Source organism: Poromitra crassiceps (assembly GCF_964638095.1).
Source record: "Poromitra crassiceps genome assembly, chromosome: 14".
Lineage (NCBI taxonomy): Eukaryota > Metazoa > Chordata > Actinopteri > Beryciformes > Melamphaidae > Poromitra > Poromitra crassiceps.
Window position 1 is genome coordinate 15,095,696 of NC_139633.1, and position 24,874 is coordinate 15,120,569.

The window sequence follows — 24,874 nt, forward strand, 5'->3', positions numbered from 1 at the left end:
ACACAGCAGCGCTGCCAACTCCACTCCATGGAAATAAGTTATTGGCTGTTTGCTAGAAGTCGCCAGGTGACATCACACTCATTTGACAGTGAACTGGAAGCTGGGTGGGTTGGCTCTTAGGCCATGTTCAGACTAGGAGGCCAAATCTGATTTGTCAACTTTAGTGACCTATTAATGACTTTATCCAGATTGGTTTTATGAGTCTGGACGCTCCAAGTCTGATTTGTGTCACTTGTGCCAAACCACATATGGAGGTAGTTTCCAATCTGCTTTCGACTAGTCTCTTAAAACAGACTGTCTCATCTACATCCGGCGAGTGCAGCTATACAGTCTGTACATTACACCCCCAGAACATGCACAAGGAAGTTGGGGAAAAAACCTTCAGACCAGAAGGAAGTTTGACGGAATCCGACCAATCACGACAAGCCCCGAGTTCCGCGAATGCGGCATATTGGATTCTGATTGGACTAATGAGCGGAAGACCCGCCTTTCTGCTTTCTGATTGGACTAATGAGCGGAAGACCCGCCTTTCTGCTTCCCATTCCGGTTGGTGCATGATTCTCCCCCACGAAGTACAGACGGTATGGCGGAAGCATTTGAAAAGTGCGGAAGCCAACTCGTCTGTTCTAAGAGACTAGCTTTCGACTGATGTGACTTCAGTGCGGACGCGCAGATCCACCAAATCTGATTTGAACGTCACTCGCAACTCGTCATCAAATGCTTCTGCGCAGGAAAACCACGTCACCAACGTACGTATTTACTGATGCCCACGTCGTTACCATAGCAACCCATGCAGATAGGCTGTTTAGGTCTGGGCACACAGATCCGACTTGAGAATCAGATTTGTGGCAGTGTGGACACACTCCCAAATCAGATTTGGGAAACCAATCAAGATAATGATGATTAGCAAATCAGATTTGCCTGTAATGTGAACATGGCCTTAGAGAGAGCAAAGATCCACTGACAGACTGCCCCTGCTGGGCCACGCTGGGATCACACTCTGGAATAGACAACCACCGTTAGTAGCACAGATGTATGTGTGCATTGGCATCAGCCGCACTGAGTTGTTGCCAAATGCATTGCAGGGATGTGATTGGTGAAGCACACAGCCACACACACAAAAAGCAGGAAATATACTGACTGTGTGTGGAGTTTGCATGTTCTCCCTGTGGTCCCCTGGGGTTTCCCCCAGAGAAGAACCCCCTCTAAAAACATGCAAGAATAAATCATTTGACCAGCGATGACAGGCTGTCCTCCGGAGGGCGCTGTACTAAGAGCTGCCCACTGCTCCTGCTGTCCTCCTTGATTGGGTGAAAAGGCAGAAGACATATTTTGCGGCCACCAAGGACTGTGTGTGTGTGTGTGTGTGTGTGTGTGTGTGTGTGTGTGTGTGTGTGTGTGTGTGCGTGTGCGTGTGCGTGTACTTGGCTGCCGTATAGGTTGTGGTGTGCGTATGATAAGAAACGCTTACAAGCATGTCCTGTCCAATAAAGACGAACATGTCCTCGTCTGCTTTAATCTAATCGAAATCTTAATCTAATCCCACACAGGTGGTGAAACCAGGCAAATTATATTTCAGTTATTCCCCTGCCTCACTGTAGACTATCTAGATGTCATCATGTCACATGTTGACATTAATTGCCAGCAGGAAAACATGGCCGTCTCTGCGTGTGCTTGTGTGTGTGTGTGTGTGTGTGTGCGTGTGCGTGTGACGTGCGTGTGTGTGTGTGTGTGTGTTCCAGAGATTGATCGGGGAGGCTGTGGCGATCCTGGGGTGCCGGTTTTTGGCCGCCGTAGCGGTGATCGTTTTCTCCATGGCGACTTGTTGGCCTTTTCTTGCCAATCGGCTTTTGAACTGGTGGGAGAGAGGAGCATCACATGCCAGCACAACAACCAGTGGTCTGGCAACAAACCAAGCTGCGTCTGTAAGTATATGCTTACTCTCTTACTCTTAGCTCTTTCTTTCTATCTTTCTTTCTTTCTTTCTTATTGCTCTGCGTCTCTTTTAACCTTCTTTCTCCATCTATCTATCTATCTATCTGTCTATCCCCCTTCTCCTCGTAGTCTCGTGTTTCTTCAACTTCACGGCTCCATCAGGAACCATCTTGTCCCCTAACTACCCAGAGGAATATGGGAACAACCTGAACTGTGTGTGGCTGATCATCTCTGAACCAGGGAGCCGCATCCATCTCCTCTTCTCCGACTTTGAGCTGGAACCGCAGTTCGACTGGCTGGTGGTCAAAGATGAAGGTAGTTACGTCTTGATATGTTGTTGTATTTTTGAGTATTTAACTTCATTTCCAAAATTATATTTACAGTTTGGCAAGAAAATCAGGACTTCAAGTTCATCATCCTCCGTCTCTAACATATGGATGTATTTCAGAGGCTGCTTTATCTGGACAAAACGTTTCAATTGATTCTGTATTACAGTAGTGGTAACTATGAGGAGTGAGGACACATACCCTTAATCCAGCTTCCCACCCGCAGACACAGCCAATTGTGCCTCTATGGATGCCCGAACAAGCTGGAGGTAACACGAGGGTCTCGAATCTACGACCCACGTGTTGGTAGACAGGGAATCAACCGCGCGCACACACTGCACTACCCGGACGCCCTGCAGATTAAAATTAAGTGTCATATTAATAATGTATGTAATACCTCTCTTGAGGTAATTGGTATTTTGCTTTTCAGAAGTCCTTGTCCTTCGAAGCACCCTCATAATATTATCCAAGTAGATAATAAAAACAACAACAAAAAAGTCTTAATTGAAGGACTTTTCTGAACTCTCTTCGTAGGTGTTTCTGAGCCGACCACGTTCGGGACGTTCTCCGGTAAAGACGTCCCATCACAGATCGCCTCCAACGGACACATCATGAGGCTGGAGTTTCAATCCGATCACTCCAATACGGGGAAAGGCTTCAATATCAGCTACACTAGTATGTGGCATCTATCTATCTATCTATCTATCTATCTATCTATCTATCTATCTATCTATCTATCTATCTATCTATCTATCTATCTACAGTATCTATCTATCTATCTATCTATCTATCTATCTATCTATCTATCTATCTATCTATCTATCTATCTAATATATCTGTCTACAGTATCTATCTATCTTGCAGTCTGCCAAATTGACGAGTGGATAGATGGATGGAACATCTTTCCACTCGTCAATTTGAATTATTGATGTATGTATTTAGTATGCGCAGTACCATCGAGGTGTCACAATAAAGTCAGATTTATTTCCCTCGTGATGTACATGTACCTGATACTGTATCTGTATATCAAGGCATATTTGACAGCTTTGATGCTAATGTAGGTTTGTCATATGTTCCTCCTATGTGAGGGTCATGACGTCGGATCACTGTAACACTGGCAAGGGATTAAAACATCAGCTGCTACACCTCATTTTGATAGTTTTAGTCATAGTTTTTTGACTAAAATGCCATTTAGTTTTAGTCCTATTTCATTCATCTGAAAAGCTTTCATTTTAGTCTAGTTTTAGTTGACTAAATATCATACAATTTTAGTCTACTAAAATCTAATGGGCTTAGTTAAAGTCTAATGCGTTAGTTAAATGTTTCTCTATCATTTCCAAACTCATTGTCATGGGGCCATATCTTACGCCAAAGTGCCAGTGCAAATCTTTGCTAGTTTTTAGCACTCAAAATCTGGAACACATCCTTTGATGTACTGTCGCAGTGGTAATTAAGGCTGCTTTCTCACTGGGAACGATTGCTTTGGTTCCGTTCTGCACCCGGGAACGATTGCCCCCCCCTCCCCTCTCCTCTCCCCCGCTGGTCAACTTTCACATTACAACATTTCTTCCGCGCTCGGAAACGGAACAGAGTGCACTTGCGTCTTCAACTGTGCCTGGAGTTTATCCTCGCCCGTGTGTTGTCTATGTGGTTCGTAACGGTTGGCTTTTGCACTTGCACTTAAGCGTAAGATATGGCCCATTGTTTCCTTTAGGATTTCAGTGACTAGCTTGAAGTGTGATTTAGCTGCTGCTATTGTACCATCAATTACAGTCCATTCAAATGTAAAGATGTAAGGTTTAATACACTGTAAATCCATCATTTTACGCTCAGCAAAACAATAATACTTGTGCATCCATACATCCATCATCTGGCCTGAGTTTATAGTTCACATTGAGCTTGATTACTTCTGTTTACCGCTCATCTGTTTTCACGTACTTAGTTAAGCATGACCCATTGTTGGTGCTGAAATGGACGACTGGTGCTATGTTCATCTGCTCCGAGTTGAACATGTTCTGGCTGGCTGATTGTGATTAATTCTCTGTGATTCCCCTGCGTTTTGCACCATTTCACACACTTACTCCCACATGACCTTGCCTCCGACTCTCCCTTGAGAGGTGACATTTGACCAATTAAAATGCTAAATGTATTTTTGCCTCTAAAGTGCCACAGTATATTTAATAAAAGTCCTACCTTTTAATCCTAACACAAACACATGTTGTTGCCCTAATCATAAAACAAAAAAAAGGGCTAATAACATTGAAAGCAATCTGGGAACCCAGAGTCGATTTTGATTTGAAAAATAGACTCTGGGAGAACCCTACCATTTTTCCACACCGTTTGTACAGCGCGCCTCTCCTGCCACCGTCACTTCCTTTTCCGCGTCCGTGCTCCACTGTTTACAGTCTAAATAGCAACTTGCACCGTGACTTTCCAATAACTTTCCACTGTTGTTGTAAGACGAGTTGACGTCTTTTATGCAGTGTGTTTATGCGTTAACGTTATTAGTGAATAGCCGAAACGGACGCGGAAAAGGATCACGTTAACGAGGAGAGGCACGCTGTACAGGAAGCCGGGAGGAATGGTAGGGCTGTGCCAGAGTCTATTTTTCAAATAAAAATCGACTCTGGGTTCCCAGATTGCATTGCATTGCCCAGATTGCATTGCCTGGCACACAATCTCCGCCATTTTCACACGGAGCTTCCACAGGAGGAGGGGGGTGGGAGGAGGGAGGGTGTAGTGGCGTCCGAGCATGTAGGGCTCGCTGGCGCCGCCAGACGGCGAGACGGCTCCAATTCGAGGCGGACGGACGACCATGTTTAGGCCTTAAGTTAGGGTTAGGTGTGGGGGGGAGGGGCGGGGTTTAGGCACTGGTAGCCACTTGGTTGGGGTTACTGTTTATATGGTGGGGGGCTCCAGGGGAAGGCTTGACCTTCGATGTCGACCTTGACGAGTTGGGGGTGAGAATGGGTTGGTCTAAAAACGTATAGATCTGCATCAATGTTCTTTTATTCAAAAGTAACAAGGTGTTTGTTGTCAAACGACTTCTCAAAGAGTGTAATTAGAATGTGTCTGCTCATTTATTCTGTATTGGGACTTTAGAAAAGCTCAGGGATCTTTGCGCTCTTTCAGTAATTTGGTCTATTAACATTTTAATGCATAATATGAATGTTGATGTGTGTTGCTGTGGGCATCACAGTATCTGTCTATGTTCGTAATGTTTGATTTTGTAAACTGTTGGTGTGAACTTTGGGGCACCAGCATGCACAGTTTAACCGCCTTGACCTGTGTTTCTAAATTTATGAGTCGGGAGCCAAAGATACTGTAGGTCGAGAAGAGGGGGGGAAATGATTATTTTTTATGATCACCTCCACCATGGGTGTATTCGGCACCACCGGTTGTTCATGGAAAGGTGTAGCGCGTGACCCAAGGAAGAACTAATTAGCACAAGTTGCACGAACAAGCAATACTAGCACAAACTATTTTGTACTACTAGGTCTGCGCTCTCTGAGTGTCCTTCTAGTTTTACGAGAAATTAATATCCAATGCTACAGGCTGTATGGGAACCATGTGTAAATATTGACTTTAATATGATGTTGTTAAACCCTTCTAAGTCGCTAAAATGTATCGGCTGAATAAAATACACTTGATTAGACTTTATATTTGTGAGGGAATTTCAGATTGGGAATAATTCAGTGTATTAAACATTATTCATCTGCATAATATACTACCAACTTTGTAATGATACACAAAGCTGGTAGAAAATCTGCGAAGTAGCCCTTTAATAATCTACATTTCAGAGTTTCATTTCATAACGTTTTCGGAGACCGTGTCGCCGTACGGGAGACACAAGGCAGTACTGTCTAACAACTTGAGGAGTAGGTCAGACCCAGAGGTAAAGACTATAGTAAGTCCATTGTAGTATATAGTCTGATACCAACATACCGTAGTAACATCAGGGTGAGGTATATTACTTTCAGAATATAATCTGTTACTGATTATTACCTGCCCATAACTGTGACACAATCCAGCAGATTACTCCTCCACTTTTCAGATTCTACTCTGAATAGTTTTATCATCATCATCTGCAGTGATTTGGAGCTGCTATTTCAGGACGTACAATGCCTATACATGAATAATGAAGTGGGCTCCTGAGGGCGCTAGGCCATGCTGGAAATATTAATTTGTAAATAGCAGCCGTGCAGACACAAGCCCAGACTGCTGAAATGCACACGGCGTGAGCCCAGAACCCAAAGTTTGAGATGCAAGAATAGAGAGGCAAAGTGGAACGTCACGTCCTGCTTCAGCACTGCACCAGAGATTTTCTTCCGCCATTTATTTTCCCATAGACATTTCGTAAAATGCTTATAAAAAGAGTTTTACTTGGTCAAACCAAACGGTTCAGATATATTTAGAATCGGGAGAGACCATAGAACATTTCACTCAGACCAAAACAAAAAACAACAACATCGAACAAATATTTTCTTTAAAACCCGTTTTTTTTTTTTTACGTTTTGGTCCCAGTGAAATGTTATGCGATCTCTCCTGTTTCTAAATATATCTGTAGCGTTTGGTTTGAACAAGTAAAACTCTTTTTATAAGCATTTTATGAAATGTCTATGGGGAAATAAATGGCGGATGAAAATCTCTGGTACAGTGCTGAAGCAGGAAGTGACATTCAACTACTTTGGCTCTCTATATTACAGGAGAATGCTCATATTATCCAAACAACCAAGTCTTCCAATAACCCGCAGTGTAAAGTGGGCTGAATAAAGGCTCATAGGTTAGTAATCCAAAAACAAGTCATCTTTGATACCTCAGGCTGTAAATGAATCACATCACACGGTCATGCAGGCTTATGATTTAACAACCAACAAGACACATGCCCTCCAGGAAAATGATATTTGACCCTTCAATGTGTGTAATAATATATTATTCAGCGTCTGATGTTTTTGATTTGAATACAATCTTTAAATAACCTGACTCATTAGAAGGCATATTAATAAACAACTAGATTATTTAAGCATGGCATAGGAAGCAATACGTCTTCTTGTCACAGCTATAAATAATAAATATCCAATCAAAACTTTCTTTGATGCATGGGCGTCTGTTTGGTTTATTTGGCTCTTGGTCTTAGGAGAGAAATACATGACACTGCCGGGCGAATTACTCCAAAAAGTAATTGGAGTTATTAAAGCAAATTGCTAAATACCTGAAAATGACTCATTGCTGGAAAATGATAGTAATAAGTGACTGATTAATGATGACTCTTGTGTCGATTACTTTTGATTCCACAAGAATAGTTTTCTTTCACGACTCTTATTTTAAGTTGATCATTTATACTGTATGTTGAAAGTTTCTGCTTGAGAAAATTTTGAACTGTGGCCAATGGAACATTTCCTCATTGGTTTTGCGTTTATAGCGCTTGCATTTTTACATTTTTACACATTTTCATTATGCTGGTGTGGTGTCAAACGGAGAGGTAATCTCTCTGTTTCTCTCTGGAGCCAACTTGTAGTTCTCTCTCTTTTTCTTTCTCCCTCGGTCACTCTCTCCTATCTGTCTCGTTGACTCTCTCTTTCTCAAACTCCCCTTTTCTCTAGCTCTCTCCATCTCTGTCTGTATGTGCGCACAACCTTCTCTCATCTCACACACTTTTAATTCTCGCTGTCTGCCTGACACACACACACACACACACACACACACACACACACACACACACACACACACACACACACACACACACACACACACACATTATGTTGTGTGATGGAAAGGAGTGTGAGAGCTGAAATGAGTTTTGAGGATTGTTGCCTCCTGCTAGCAATGTCCCCCCCCCCACTCCTTTCTTCTTGTCTCCTCTTTTCTTGTTTTTTCTTGTCTTTTCTTGTCAAATCTTCTCTTCTTCCCATTTCAAGTCTTCTCTCCTCTTTCGCTCTTTTCATTGTCTCTTCTCTCCCTCCTCCCTGAGTTTACATGTGTGTTGTCGACCGTATGTGTGAATGGTTCTTCTGTGTGTGTGTGTGTGTGTGTGTGTGTGTGTGTGTGTGTGTGTGTGTGTGTGTACGCATGACTCTTGTATGTGCGTGTGTTTATATTCACAAGGCTCGGGAGGTTCTCACTATGGTAGGTTCCACCTTACCAACTGTCAAGCCAACCCTAGTCTTGCTTGCCAGACTCTCCCAGCAAAGGGGCTGGGAGAGTCTGGCTGGGGACGCTTTCTATTGTGGACTTGAGGGGAAAAAGGCTGTTTACAGCCATCCACCGAACGTACCATGCAGGCTGCTTCATTACATAATCCACATCAATCGTTTTCAGAGTGTAGCAACGAGCTAGCGACTAGCGCTGCTGCTGTTATTGTTTCAAAGGCATTTGAGCTCGGCAGATTCAACACGTACAGCAGCAGAGGCATACAGATTCAACACAGGGGGGAGTGGAAAGGAAATCCAAATATGGTCGCAGCCGCAGTCAGAGCGGGTCGGAGCCAATGCAGAGCTTGCAGGGAGCGGAATGGGATTTCCATCCGGCACCGACTGAAATGGTCGGCACCAATGAGAGAGCTAAGTCCACCATGCTGCTTCCTCCCAGTTAGACTAAGCCAACCCCAACATTGTGTATTGGTGTAGAGAAAAAGTAGGACTTCTGTCTGGGGGGGGGGGGGGGGGGGTAAGGAGGAATCCTACCATAGTGAGAACCTCACTCATCTTATTCATCAAACCGGGGTTACATTCATAACCTTAAGTTTTTGTTTGTGTTTCTGTGTGGCCGTTTTTGTCTACCTGTGTATGTGTACGTAGGTGTATGGAAATGTGTGTATGCATTATGTATGTCTGTGTTTGTGCGTATGTAGCTATCTTTTCCTCTCGCTCTCTCACGCTCGCTCTCTCTCCCCCATGCCCGTCCCTTTCTCTCGCTCTCTCTCCGCTCTCATTTTCTTTCCATCAGCAGCTAATCAACCTGGGACGTGTCCAATCACTGGGTGTGTGCTCTGGGTGGGATCAGGTTAATCTCTGGAATGGGGATAATATAAGTTAAACATGACAGGGTTGAATACACGTGGAGATAATTCCAATCCCATATTTCCATATCAGTGGAGATGTCACATTCGGTGACAGTGATACAGCGATGGTTTTCATACTTTCTCTCGGGCAGCAGCCACTGTCAAATGCATTTTCTCAGGCACCTACCAAACAGAAAGAACAGAAAGAGGTTGAGCACATACATTGAAGATTGAAGTACCAGGCACATGTATTCTAAAGTACACTATATAGATCCTATTTTCTGTTTTGCTCTTTTTCTTTAATATTTTCTCTCTTCTCTTTCAGTTCCAAATCAGTTTGCACTCAGTTTCAGACACAGTGTAAAACCTACATGTATGTGGTCAAACCTGAACTATTCTCCCTGCTTTTTGATCCCTCTCTTTTCTCTCTGTAGCGTTTGGTCAGAATGAATGTCATGACCCAGGGGTTCCTGTTAACGGTCAAAGGTTTGGAGACCAGTTCGTGCTGGGCAGCTCTGTGGCCTTCCGCTGTGATCAAGGATTCATTAGGACGCAGGTAACAAACAGATCTCTGATTATTTAAAATGACTGTTATGATAAGTATTAGTATTATTGGTATTTGTATTATTATTACTAGTAGTATTGGTATTAGTAGTATAGATTTTAAAATAACCAAAATATATGTTCATACTATTATTGCCGTCTTCCAGGGGTCAGACCAGGTGACTTGCATCATCCAAGAAGGAAACGTTATTTGGTCTGCTGCCGTCCCACGCTGTGAAGGTACAGTACACGCACGCACACACACACACACACACACACACACACGCACACACACACACACACACACACACACACACACACACACACACACACACACACACACACACACACACACACACACACACACACACACACACACACACACACACACACCAGTGGGCAGGTGCATGTAATAATGTTCACTTGAAACTGTGACATTTTGCTAACTTTCCTGCTTACAAATATGAGGTGACTAAGCTTGAAACTGGCAGGCCCATGCTGCCTTTGCTGAAGCTTAGACAATGTATAGATTCCCGCCTCTAATTGCTTCAGCCTGCAGCCTCTCTGCTATCTTACTCAGCCTGTTTGCACACATCCTCTCTCGCTCTCCACAATCACCTGAAATGAGATTGGCACAAGTTGTGCTGAAGCTCATTCAGGGAGGACGTACATTCACTGCATGCAGAAACTGATACTGAAATATGCATCCATAGCATGCAGATGAAGCTAATAATGTGGGACGTTATTATAATAAAAAGGACAGTGGACGTGCCATTATATATTATTTCAAAAAAATATTGAAGGTGGCTGATAGCCATCAGCCTCATTTGCATGGCTTTTTTCATATCCTTTCCAGAAGAGCAATTGAGAGAGAGAGTGGTGTCAGCGGAGGACCAAAATGCGTGACTCATTAGCCAATGAACAGCCAGGAAGGGGTCTCGCACTATTTTGAATGCTAAAATAAAGCTGATAATCTACAATTTAATTAAAAAAATAAAATAAAACTTTCAAAGTACAACACAAACTGTCAAACAAATTTTGCTGCAACTCGACAGTGTTGCTTAATCCAGAACCTTACTTCCTGGAACTCTTGAGAGTAAAAAACTGGTCCATTGCAGTGAATGGACATGTCGTGAGTCGTGACTATATACGTACATGGCTGGATGGAGTTTGTTTGTTTGTGTTTCAACCTTCCTTGGTAGAAGATGACAGTTCAAATAAGTCCAGTGTTATTTTAATTTTTTAAGTTCAATAAACTCATGATGTCCCCAAAGTCAAAGAGTAATCGTGTTAACTAATTGTAATCTCAATATTGATTAAAAAAATAACCGTGATTATCCTTTTGACCATAATCATGCAGCCCTACTCTACAATACTATCATTATTTTAGACGTTTTTGAAATGTCACAAATATTTTTTTGTAGCACTTGGTGTTGGTCCTGCATGGGTGTACAGTAAGTCTGAAGCTAATGTTCTTTTGCATGGAATATGTATGAAATATGAGCAGAGAGGCAGAGTGAAATTGAGCAGATGAATAATCTGCTAGCTGCTGTAGAGGAGGTGTGAGTGAGCGGCGCGCTGCCTTGTGCTGTAACACCACCGCACAAAAGTGATGTATGTCTCTCCCTGTGATCTCTCTGTTCCATAGCGCCGTGCGGAGGCCATCTCACAGCTCCCACCGGCGTTCTGCTGTCTCCTGGCTGGCCGTCGTTCTACAGAGACTCTCTCAACTGCCAGTGGGTGATTGAAGCACAACCAGAACATGCTGTGAAGATCCACTTTGATAGGTGAGATGTTTGCTCATGTTAGGGTGAGCAGATGAGAATGAGTGAGATCCGAGACAGGGAGCAGCTAAGATTGACATTAAGCTGTACAGTAGGAGCTTACAAACACATTATATATATATATATATATATATATATATATACTGTATATATATATATATATATATATATATCACAAACTCCTCCCGCAGTGGATGCTGTAGTCTGTGTCATCTAGTTTTAAACAGCAGCAGCTCATTGACCCTTGTGCCTATCTCCATGGCCACGCATTATGTTATTATTAGCTATAGCTAATTATTCCTGATAATTTGGCAGCGCTCCAAAAGACAATTGGCTACGTTCAGTGCCGCATTTTTCAAGATTAACGTTACTGTACTGTGTCACCAAGTCAGGTGTCTACAGCATTTCTGCCTTCAAGTAAGTGAATCTCAGCATACACAGTCCAGCAGCTTGTTCATAATATTATCTATTACTATATAGCAGTTCATTTTCGGCACAAACAGGAGAGGATTCGGGATCCCGGGACAAGTGATTGTAATTCGGGACTGTCGCAGGTTTTTCGGGACGTCTGGTCACCCTAGCTTATGTAGATATGGAGGGAGTTGATTTGTCTATTGAGTTTGTTTGGTAATGAGTCAGATGGTGGATCGTGATCAATTTGGATAATTAGTTTTGTTAGTCGTTAGTCATGTTCTTCTACTTCTCAGTTCATTAGCCATTAGGCCTTTTTGTATTTGGCTTTTTACACTTTTCACTGGAACAGTCAACATTAGCATAGCATACAAATGGCTGGGGCAGAGCAGAGGTTACTTTATTACTGCAGTTAGTTGCTGCTGGTATTGTAGTTACTCGATCAGTCAGCATGATGCACCAGGTTTAGATTTTGTTCGCTTTTGCCATCCAATTTGGTTTTAGCTACATCTCATCAGCTGGCGTTTGAGATGGCCTGTACACAGATTATGCATGCTAGTCAGATAAGTGTTGTCTCTGTGTATGTCACATTATTTATGCATGGACACCTCCTGGATTGTGTCTTGTCTATTCCAGGTTCCAGACCGAGGTCAACTATGACACACTGGAGATTAGGGATGGTCCCTCGGCCTCCTCTCCTCTGATTGGTGAATACCACGGAACCCAGGCGCCTCATTTCCTCATTTCCACTTCCAACTTCCTGTTGCTGCTGTTCACGACGGACAACAGCCGCGGCGCAGCGGGCTTCAGCATCAGATATGAGAGTAAGAGGGACTGACTGATGGAGGTGGAGACAGTGATGAAGTCAATGTTCATTTACACACACACACACACACACACACACACACACACACACACACACACACACTAGGGTTTGCACGACTCCTGATGGGTGCTGAACTCTGCCCTGCAAGTCCCACATCCGGGTCATGTCAAAGGCTCGATTCAAAGCACTTCCGGGGGACTTGCATGGTCTGTGTTTTGATCTCTCGTTAGCCTAGCATGCTAACTGTTGATTTTTATCTGTTTTTGAGATTAATTTGAATTCAATGCCCACACATTTATTTGAGCCGGTCCGGAATAACGTCTACTTTGATTAAGTTAACGTTAAGTTAACGTTCTTAATGTTGACGCGTCCATTCGTCGACTAGTTCACACAACCCCTACACACACAAACACACACAAACACACAGCCTTCCTGACTTGTGTGTGTCTGTGTGAATCTCAGGTGTGATGATGGAATCAGACTCCTGTCTTGACCCCGGAATCCCAGTCAATGGTCGTCGCCACGGCGGCAGCAGCTTTGCCATTGGCTCCCGCGTGTCGTTTGCCTGCGATGCCGGATACACGCTTAGCGACCAGGAGCCAATCGTTTGTGAGCTGAATCATCAGTGGAGTCATGCTCTTCCCAGCTGTGATGGTGAGTCAACCCTTCTTTCCTCTCCACCCCCTCCCCTTCTCTTTTCACCTCCTCTGATAGGCTATGCATGACAGCATCTCAGACTCCTCTCCTCTCCTCTCCTCTCCTCTCCTCTCCTCTCCTCTCCACTCCACTCCACTCCACTCCACTCCACTCATCTCATCTCATCTCCACTCCTCTCTTCTGCTCTCCTCTCCTCTCCTCTCCTCTCCTCTCCTCTCCTCTCCTCTCCTCTCCTCTCCTCTCCTCTCCTCTCCTCTCCTCTCCTCTCCTCTCTTCTCTTCCCTTCTCTTCTCTTCTCCTCTCCTCTGCTCTCCTCTCCTCTCCTCTCCTCTCCGCTCCTCTCTTCTCTTCTGCTCTCCACTCCTCTCATCTCCTCTCCTCTCATCTCCTCTCCACTCCTCTCTTCTCTTCTGCTCTCCTCTCCACTCCGCTCATCTCCACTCCTCTCCTCTGCTCTCCTCTCCTCTCTTCTCTTCTCCTCTCCTCTCCTCTCCTCTCCGCTCCTCTCTTCTCTTCTGCTCTCCACTCCTCTCCTCTCCACTCCTCTCTTCTCTTCTGCTCTCCACTCCTCTCCACTCTTCTCTTCTGCTCTCCACTCCTCTCCACTCCTCTCCTCTCCTCCCCTCTCCTCTCCTCTCCACTCCTCTCCACTCCACTCCACTCCTCTCCTCTCCTCTCCTCTCCTCTCCTCTCCTCTCCTCTCCTCTCCTCTCTTCTCCTCTCCTCTCTCTCGCCCTCATTAGCACAAAGCAAGCTGTATCTCTCTGTTTCTCTGTCAGCATTCTGTCTCATGCTTGTGCTTTCAACATTGAACAGGCAGGCCCTCTTCAGTTCGCCTCACAGATTTTGTGAAACGCATGAGTAGCCATCTTTCTTCCTTTCTTTCGTTCTTTCAAGTGTCCTAGTTTTAGGGAGTGGTAGCAAGAGACTCTCATCACAGCTACTCAACTTCTGCGACAGACAGAGGGAGGAGAGGTGCTCCCCCAGACAGAGGTGGAGACAGAGTGGATCATGTTTGTCTTGAAGCTGAGGCTCAGTCAAACTAAGGGGCTGATGGCTGATGCTAGGCAGCAGATCTCTGTGAATGACTTTGGCTGGACATTTTAGACAACAGCCCTGGAGGGAGAGTATGGCCACCAAAGATCCAGGGAAGGTCAATGCCAGAACAACGTTTTTTGCTGCATGGGCTCATCTGTTGGATAAGGACTGCCTTAAGGCTACAAGGAGGCAGTTTGTCTCATTGTCACATTTATTCCTCAGTTTGTCCTGGTGTGAGAGGCTGTCTAGGCTGATAACGAAGACACTTCAGGCCTCTCAGAAGACACTGGTCAGGGTGGTGTTGACCCTCGACCCCTCAACAACACGCCCGCAAACATGATTTCTGAACTTTAAATTTGCTACCTGTGGGAAGTCACCCAATTTAGGCTCCATAATGTGTGGTATCCACAGGTTTCAGAAACAAACAGAAAGCAATGCAAAACGGAAACCATTCTCTCTCCTTATACATTAACAAACCTCTCTCTCTCTCTCTCTCTCTCTCTCTCCCCCCTCTCTCTCTCCCTCTCTCTCTCTCTAGCTCTTTGTGGAGGCTATGTCTATGGTAAAACAGGGACTATTCTGTCTCCTGGCTTTCCTGACTTCTACCCCAACTCTCTTAACTGTACCTGGACCATAGAGGTGTCACATGGAAAGGGTAATAACACATACACACAGCATTTGCGTGTATATCCCTCATGTGTGTGCGTATCCCTTTAAGACCGCGAACCACGTTAACGCGGTTTGCGGTCTTAAAGGGATACACACACAAATGCTGCATCAGGTATCAATGGGTTAATGTGTGATGGATGCAACATGAGACATTTGGACGATGACGGCCCAAACTGCAAATCCAGTAGGATTTTTCTGCCGTGTTTTGTTTTCCGATTCTTTTCGTCTGTGTATGTTTATCTGTCTCGGTGTGCTCCCTGATCTGTGTGGATTTCTAACTCTCTTCCTGTCTCTTGCTACATAATCTTATCTATCTGTCCATCCAGGAGTGCATCTGGTATTCCACACCTTCCATTTGGAGGAGAACCATGACTACCTGTCCATCACTGAGGACAGTAATTTCCTGGTTCCGGTAGCCCGGCTCACTGGCTCAGTACTGCCTCCTAGTGTCAAAGCTGGGCTCTACGGGAACTTCAGCGCCGAGCTACGATTCATATCGGATTTCTCCATGAGTTATGAAGGGTTTAATATTACCTTCTCAGGTAAGAACACTGGGACAGTAATGGAATATATTGTTGTAATATACATGGATTTGATATAGACGAAGCAAAACAGCCGATCAAGAAAATCACCAATCAATAGGAAACTCCTCAGTCCAGCAAGTCACTGATTTCACAGATTTCAATCCAACCTTGGGATAAATAGATATAACTTTTTTGGCTTCAGTACCCCCTTTCCCTGATTTGTGAATCCAAGTGCCATTGTGCTTAGAAAACTGCAAGATAAAACTATAACATGATGCTGTGAATGAATGATGAACCCACCTTTTGAAGAATATAACATTACAAAATAAGACATGGCATGAAAGAGTTGCAATTAGTGCCTCCTGAGCAGATTCATTTTATTGTTTCATTTATGTTCATGATTTATTTACATTTTTAATTTCCCCCTTTCTCTCAAGTACTACCCCCTGTAGTACCTTCTACGTACCCCTAGGAGTATGCGGCCCCCAGTTTGGGAACGACTGCTGTAGATGATCCCAAATAAGGGATAGCTGGCTCAGCCTGGCTGGGGGCGTGGTCAGGGTGGGGTCAATCCCCCGCTCCATCCATTCAGCAAAGATCGAATTTAGCTGCTAGGCCAGCCCAGGCAGACACGATCAGGGATTTAACCACCGCAGTAAACGCACATCTGAGCAGACGTCTTGTGTTCTGCTCTAGAATCCCCAAACCTGTAGTTTAGAGCCGCAGCACCGTCCTTTGGTGAGTCAGCCCATTGAGATATATGGGCGGTTTTACCCCACTCGCGCGCCAGCCGTGTGACATTTTGTGGGCGTTCCCACACATGGCGATTGTCTCTATGAAAGGGGAAGGGGGAGGGGCTCCAATGTCATCACCAATCGACAGAAAACTCCAACACATGTTCTGTTTTCTGTTGGCATCAGTCATGTCAATGTGACTTTGGAATCGATAGAAAGAAATAATTGAAACACAGCCATTCAGGAAGGAGGCCACAAATGAGTCCACTGAGCCAACGCACATCTCTGTGACTTTGGGATGAATCAAAGTAAGCAACGGGAAAACAGCCTTTGCAGTTAAATGACGTGGAATCAATAAATAGTGTACATGATCGCACATGTCAATGCAACCACGATCAATTCTGCCAATCAGGAAAGGGGGCGGGCCTTAAATGACATACCCAGTGGATAAGAAACTCTCTCCTGAGTCTGACTAGTCAAGATCATTCGTGTCAATGTCAGTAGATGTAGATAATTTAAAAAAACTGCATAAAATTGTTGGAAATGTTCATAGCGTACAGGGTGGACTGACTCTGTAGAAACAAGGTTGTTATTGTTCTCTCTCCCGGGTGTGTAGAGTACGACCTCGAGCCGTGCGAAGATCCTGGCGTCCCGGCGTACAGCAGGCGGATGGGATTCAGATTTCGAGTCGGCGACTCGCTGGTCTTCTCTTGTTTCCATGGCTACCGACTCGAGGGCGACAGCAAGATCACCTGTCTGGGAGGAGGGAGGCGAGTCTGGAGCAACACACTGCCACGATGTATAGGTAAGATACAGAGACTGACTGACTGACTGATTCAAATGTAAATACTATTTGACCAGTTGCTTCTGGCATTTGACTGGCGATTGATGATAATTTAGCACCGTTTGCCAGGGGAGTCGACCTTCTTTTGAGCCCGGTTTTGACTCTTTACTGGCGTTCTGTTAACTCCCTCTCTCGTGGTGAAAGCAAGTGAAGAACTCCCAGGACGACGGAGGAAACAGTCATATCTCACGGGTAGGCTCCAAATGGTGTCAGTAGGGGGCACACTATCAGAGCCCAAGGACCTTACCTGTGGTGTCCCCCAGGGAAGCATAATCGGTCCTTTATTATTTTGGTTGTACATAAACGACATGGCGGCTGCTTGTGCATGTCCTTTGTTTCTGTATGTGGACGATTCTGCTCTGCTGGTAACTGGAGACTGTTGAGATACAGTTAGAACATCTCTGGGTAAAGAACTCCAGAACGTACGCAGTTGGCTGTGTGATAACAAGTTATCCTTGCATTTAGGAGAATCTGAATGTATTGTGTTTGGATCAAGGTGTAAATTAAGCAATGCTAGCAGTTTCTCTGTGGAATGTAATGGTATAAAGCTACAAGAAAGGAAGTCTGTTATTTATCTTGGATGTGAATTAGATCAATGTACTGTATGACCAATGAGTCCATGGCCCTCTCTGTTATCGGTAAGGTCCATGCTAAGACATAGTATCTAGCAAGGATATCTAAGTTCCTTGATAAGCAAACTATGACGACAATACTGTAGCTACTTCTTTGATTTAGTGTCATTATGATTACACCTGCTTATCCTGGTATAGTGGCTTAATGAAGACAGATTGCTGGTGGTACTTTCCCAACATTTAACTGCTAGCAGGTTGACTATCAGTGTTTTCTTGATTGCTGGTGGTAAGTCACACTTCTTCTATCAGTGTCTTCTTGGTTGCTGGTGGTAAGTCACACTTCTTCTATCAGTGTTTTCTTGGTTGCTGGTGGTAAGTCACACTTCTTCTATCAGTGTCTTCTTGGTTGCTGGTGGTAAGTCACACTTCTTCTATCAGTGTCTTCTTGGTTGCTGGTGGTAGGTCACACTTCTTCTATCAGTGTTTTCTTGGTTGCTGGTGGTAAGTCACACTTCTTCTATCAGTGTTTTCTTGGTTGCTGGTGGTAAGTCACACTTCTTCTATCAGTGTTTTCTTGGTTGCTGGTGGTAAGTCACACTTCTTCTATCAGTGTTTTCTTGGTTGCTGGTGGTAAGTCACACTTCTACTATCAGTGTCTTCTTGGTTTGCTGGTGGTAAGTCACACTTCTTCTATCAGTGTCTTCTTGGTTGCTGTGGTAAGTCACACTTCTTCTATCAGTGTCTTCTTGGTTGCTGGTGGTAAGTCACACTTCTTCTATCAGTGTTTTCTTGGTTGCTGGTGGTAAGTCACACTTCTTCTATCAGTGTCTTCTTGGTTGCTGGTGGTAAGTCACACTTCTTCTATCAGTGTCTTCTTGGTTGCTGGTGGTAGGTCACACTTCTTCTATCAGTGTTTTCTTGGTTGCTGGTGGTAAGTCACACTTCTTCTATCAGTGTTTTCTTGGTTGCTGGTGTAAGTCACACTTCTTCTATCAGTGTTTTCTTGGTTGCTGGTGGTAAGTCACACTTCTTCTATCAGTGTTTTCTGGTTGCTGGGTGGTAAGTCACACTTCTTCTATCAGTGTCTTCTTGGTTGCTGGTGGTAAGTCACACTTCTTCTATCAGTGTTTTCTTGGTTGCTGGTGGTAAGTCACACTTCTTCTATCAGTGTCTTCTTGGTTGCTGGTGGTAAGTCACACTTCTTCTATCAGTGTTTTCTTGGTTGCTGGTGGTAAGTCACACTTCTTCTATCAGTGTCTTCTTGGTTGCTGGTGGTAAGTCACAGTTGTTCCACTGGTGGCTGATGGTAGTTTATCAACATGTTGGTATTTTACTGACGTTCGACTGGTGCTAATTGTCAACTCAAGGCCTGTAAAGAGCAGACTGAAGGGCATTGCACAGGTTTTGACTGACGCTAAAGCTGTGCAAATAAGACAAAAATAAACTGTAATTCACAAAGAACTCGCAGAGGATGCCCCGCTAACGCTGCTGCCACGCAAGTAGACTTGTTGCTCCTGTGCTATTTGCACATATTCAAATGAGGTAATATGGGGGTCAGCTCGCCATTCCGAAGTGTCGGCATTCCGATCATAAATAATTTTGGATATCTCCAAAAAATGTTTCGCCGAGAGGTTAGGTTCTGGGGGAGGTTAGGCTTAGGCGTGGGGGGTGGGAGAGGTTAGGTTTAGGGTTAGGGTCTGGGGGAGGGTTCTTTCGCAATGGCGAGACAGATCTCAATTTTGTCGGAATGCCGGTATTTCGGAGTGCCGACATTTCGGAATGCCGAGGTGTCCCCGGTAATATGCATATGATTGGTGCAACATTGGCCCCTTCCTATGCAAATGATTACTCTGCCTCTTTGCAAAAACAGTCCAATTCACGAAGGTCAGTGCTAATTGCCACATAGTTACAGTGAAATTATTAGCGTTTTCACAGAGTTGGTGGTAATTGAAGCACATTTATAATATGGTTGTCATGCCCTGACTTTCCTGTAATCATCTGGTGGAACATTTTGTTACAATTTTGGAAAATAAAGAACAACAACAACCTATCGTGGGGGCGTGTTTGCACTGGCATATCATCAGCACAATATCACTTTTGTGAATTGGTTCTTGAGACGGAGCAAATAGCGGTTGCAGAGATACCCAATTCATGGTGATATTAGCGACCGCAATGCATTCTTTGTGAATTCGCCCCTGAGTAATAAATAGCATTATCTGTCAAGAGAGCAGGCCTGACTGAAACAGACCAGCTGGTGGAGTTTACTGGGTTCATCTCTGTTTTGTCTCCTTTCTCTCTGTCTCTCTCTCTCTCTCTCTCTCTCTCTCTCTCTCTCTCTCTCTCTCTCTCTCTCTCTCTCTCTCTCTCTCTCTGTGTCTCTCTCTCTGTCTCTCTCTCTCTCTCTCTCTCTCTCTCTCTCTCTGTATTTTTAGACCTTCCTGCTCAGTCTGTCCCATTCTTATTTTCTCTCTGCATGTCTACAGGCTCTTGTCTGCTTTGGATCCTCTCCTATATTCCTGTCTTCTACCTCTTCCACTTCTCTCTGTCTCTCTCTCTCTCTCTCTCTCTCACACACACACACACACACACACACACACACACACACACACACACACACACACACACACACACACACACACACACGCACACGCACGCTCTCCTTCTTCCCTACCTCCTTTACTGCCCTCTGTTCTCTCGCTGCCTCTCCCTCTCTTTCCTTTTCCTTCAGTTCTGTTATGTTCTCCTCCCTTTCTAAAGAATCGTTGGTAGCACCGTCCTATCTCTGCTCCTCATCTCCTCTCCTCTCCTGCTCTGTGTGAGAAAACCACATTGGCAAAGAGCCGTGTTGTTGTTTCCTGCATCTGTTCTACTCGCTTAATTCTGCATTCTTTCATAAACTCCTTTCACTTCACTTCACTTCTCTTCCCTCCTCTCCTCTCCTCTCCTCTCCTCTCCTCTCCTCTCCTCTCCTCTCCTCTCCTCTCCTCTCCTCTCCTCTCCTCTCCTCTCCTCTCCTCTCCCCTCCTCTCCTCTCCCCTCCTCTCCTCTCTCCTCTCCTCTCCCCTCTCCTCTTCTCTCCTCTCCTCTGCTCTCTTCTCCTCTCCTCTCCTCCCTCCTCCCCTCCCTCCTCCTCTCCTCTCCTCTCTCCTCTGCTCTCTCCTCTTCTCTCCTCTCCTCTGCTCTCCTCTCCTCTCCCCTCCTCTCCTCTCCTCTCCTCTCCTCTCCTCTCCTCTCCTCTCCTCTCCTCTCCCCTCCTCTCCTCTCCTCTCCCCTCCTCTCCTCTCCTCTCCTCTCCTCTCCTCTCCCCTCCTCTCCTCTCCTCTCCTCTCCTCTCCTCTCCCCTCCTCTCCTCTCTCCTCTCCTCTCCCCTCTCCTCTTCTCTCCTCTCCTCTGCTCTCTTCTCCTCTCCTCCTCCCTCCTCCCTCCTCTCCTCTCCTCTCCTCCTCTCTCCTCTGCTCTCTCCTCTTCTCTCCTCTCCTCTGCTCTCCCCTCTGCTCTCCTCTGCTCTCTCCTCTCTCCTCTGCTCTCTCCTCCCCTCCCCTCCTCTCCTCTCCTCTCCTCTCCTCTCCTCTCCTCTCCTCTCTCCTCTCCTCTGCTCTCCCCTCTGCTCCCCTCTCCTCTGCTCTCCCCTCTCCTCTCCTCTGCTCTCTTCTCTCCTCTCCTCTCTCCTCTGCTCTCTCCTCTTCTCTCCTCTCCTCCGCTCTCTCCTCTGCTCTCCCCTCTCCTCTCCTCTGCTCTCCTCTCTCCTCTGCTCTCTCCTCTTCTCCCCTCTCCTCCCCTCTCTCCTCTCCTCTCCTCTCTCCTCTGCTCCCCCCCCCTCTCCTCTCCTCTCCTCCCCTCTCCTCTCCTCTCCTCCCCTCTCTCCTCTGCTCTCCCCTCTGCTCTCCTCTCCTCCCCTCTCCTCTCCTCCCCTCTCCTCTCCTCTCTCCTCCCTCTCTCCTCTCCTCTCCTCTCCTCCCCTCTCTCCTCTGCTCTCCCCTCTCCTCTCCTCTCCTCCCCTCTCTCTCCTCTCCTCTCCTCTCCTCTGCTCTCCTCTCCTCTCCCTCTCCTCTCTCTCCTCCCTCCTCTGCTCTCCCTCTGTTCTCCTCTCCTCTGCGCTCCCCTTTCCTCTCCTCCCCTCCCCTCCTCTCCTCTCCTCTCCTCTGAGGATAATTCAGTATCATTTTCATAAATCAGTTCTTATAGCAATATTCTACCTTGCTTTCATGCAATGTTTTTGATTTTGCCCATTTTTGAACTTCTACTTTGTTTTCATCTCCCTGCCATCTCTATTTTACCCATCCTTGTTTTTCATGTCTTTTTGTGAAGCAAAAAAGTGCAAAAACAACACTTAGATAAGTTCAGTATATTATTACCATTATTAATAATATCTATCTATCTTCTGAGTTGCTGTTCCATGTGTTCCTTTATCTCCTATCTCTCTTATTTCTCTTTTCTCTCTCTCCCTCTCCTCAGTGGAAGTTGAAAACCTGCACTTTTCTTTCAACTTCCTTCTATTTCATCTCTCCTCTCCTCTCCTCTCCTCTCCTCTCCATTTTACTTTCTTCTCATTATCCTTTCTCTGCATATTTTCTCCTCTCCTTTCTCTCTTCCTCTCCTCCCCTCCCCTCTCCTCTCCTCCTCTCCTCTCCTCTCCTCTCCTCTCCCTCCCCTCTCCTTTCCTTCCTCTCTTTCCACACAGTACACCACAAGCCAGCCGAGGTATTCTGACTGCTCAGAGATAATGAGGTGTTCACTGCACTGACTTTGGTCCATGTATGTACCCCCCTCTCCTCTTTGCTCCCTCGCTGTAGCGGAGTGCGGCGCCTCCTCAGTAGGAGCAGAAGGCGTCCTCTCTCTCCCAACTTCCCTCCAACTACGATAACAACCACGAGTGCATCTACCGCATCACCACCGACACAGGCAAAGGAATCAGGCTGACAGCTGAGAGCTTTGCCTTGCAAGATGGAGACTATCTCAAGGTACATGTGTGCACGCGCGCGCACACACACACACATTACACATGCGCGCACACACACACACACACACACACACACACACACACACACACACACACACACACACACACACACACAGTAAATTTAAATAGGAAGAGATTAAAGTATTTTGATAGCAAAGGTAAGGGAAAATAGTCGCATTACATCATTGAGACTTTGGAATTTGTTTCCGCTATCGTAGTACGGAGTGAACACGTGTTTGCCGATTCTTTTGCTGGTATTTTTTCACCCAGCTTTACATGCGAAGATGACACAGGACACAGGACACAGGACACTACAGCCTGACGAAGGCCAGAGAGGTTGAAAACGTGTTGCGCTTTGTGCCCCTGTTTATTCTCGGAGATGGACATTGTTAGTTTAACTATTGCAGTAAACATGTACCGTACTTTACTTGGTAATTAAAATCTGTCTCTCTTAAGTATCCAAGAAGCTCCTTTTTTCTCTTTTCTGATGCACTTCTGAACAGAGAACCACAATGTTCCTAAGGCTCGTAAATCCCCCAGAATCCCACTGGCTGCTACATGGACCCTATTCAGTGTCATTTAGGAAGCAGCTGTGAGAGCTGCTTCACAGTCCCTGACAGCGTCCTACAGACAGCGTCTCAAACAGCTTCCATTCACAAAGTCTCTTAGCGGTATGAGGCCTCAGGGCATGGTTAAACCAGCGTGTGGTTCCGGTGTATTATCAGTATTAGACCTAGAGCCTGTCTGCAGTTAGATTGCATCAGCCCCATTAGTGAGGTTCTCCCTGACTTTTAGAGAGGCTTAACATGATTGTAAAAGGTGCTAGCATTCCCATTGGGATAGGCATAAGAAAAAAAGAAAATGTCGAGGTATGGTTAATGGACATGAACACCCTTAACTATGCCTCTATATTCTACATTCCAACAGCCTGGATTGTGCACTCATTTGGTGAGCAATGGCGTGGGGAGAAGCCAGGAGAAAGAAAGTGGTCAACTTCCTGAAATTGTTTAGATGCTCATTTTTACGGTGCGGCATGCCTTGGCTTCCCTTACAGAAAAAACACAAGGTTCACATGTGTCCACATGTGGTGAACATGTGGAGCACATGTGAAACCCATGGGAAGCGTGTGGTTTTGGAACATTTTCACTTGTGGAAAACATGTTATCACATGTGATAACATGTTATCACATGTGATAACATGTTATCGCATTCACATGTGATAACATGTTATCACATGTGATCGCATGTTTTGACATAATTGTATAGCAACATGTTTTCCACATGTGACAAACAACATTTACCGTACATGGGTTTCACATGTAATCACATGGGATTTGACATGGGTTTCACACATTTCACATGTGAAAATGTTCCAAAACCATGTTTCACATGTGTTCCACATGTTTTCACATGTGGAATTTAACATGTTTTCACATGTGGAATTTAACATGTTTTCATATGTGATCACATGTGATTTTGCACATGTGAAGTTCATGTGGTTTCTCTGTAAGGGTTGAACCACACTTAGCTAGAGGCATGACCCGAGAGCAGTGCCATTATGTCAGCGTGTGGCTATCTCATTGCATGGGTCCATCAACTCATGTGGAACTGTCACGTTTTTTGTTTTTCATGTACTGAGTGAACGGTGTCCTCCGCTGAACAAATCCCATCTGTGGCACTTTCAGCAATGACACATTATATTGGCTAAAAGGCTTATATTTTCGGAGGATATGAACTGGTCAATAAATCTGTCGGACCCAAGTCTGAATACAAAGCTGAATGAACTCTCTGTGCTCTCTCTCTCTCGAGAGGTTCATTGTTTTCAAGGCAGCTTGGGAGGATCATTATCCACAAGGACACAAGTATTGAATTGTACAGGGCTGCTGTTCTGGTATGATGGTGAAGCAGAGAGAGACATACGCCATAAAAAATATTATTGTTTTCTATATTCTGACTGCATTACCCTATTCGGATGAGGTGAAAATAGAAAATATGTTGCCGAGTGATGCAACTCTATCTGTCCTGGAAGAAATAAATCACAGAGCAGGAGG

The 24,874-nt window shown here is 45.1% G+C and overlaps 1 protein-coding gene across 1 annotated transcript in view; it reads left to right on the forward strand.

Moving 5' to 3' along the window:
• Positions 1–24,874, forward strand: part of LOC310788810 (CUB and sushi domain-containing protein 1) — a gene marked incomplete at its 3' end in the record, with an annotated part of 351,287 nt that overhangs the window by 192,111 nt on the left and 134,302 nt on the right. The window contains 13 exon segments of the mRNA XM_083650384.1: positions 1,743–1,925; positions 2,065–2,250; positions 2,796–2,936; positions 9,696–9,817; positions 9,972–10,044; positions 11,453–11,591; positions 12,636–12,823; positions 13,288–13,479; positions 15,059–15,175; positions 15,516–15,731; positions 17,064–17,252; positions 22,657–22,705; positions 22,707–22,824. Of these exon segments, the coding sequence (XP_083506510.1) occupies positions 1,743–1,925; positions 2,065–2,250; positions 2,796–2,936; positions 9,696–9,817; positions 9,972–10,044; positions 11,453–11,591; positions 12,636–12,823; positions 13,288–13,479; positions 15,059–15,175; positions 15,516–15,731; positions 17,064–17,252; positions 22,657–22,705; positions 22,707–22,824 (1,913 nt within the window).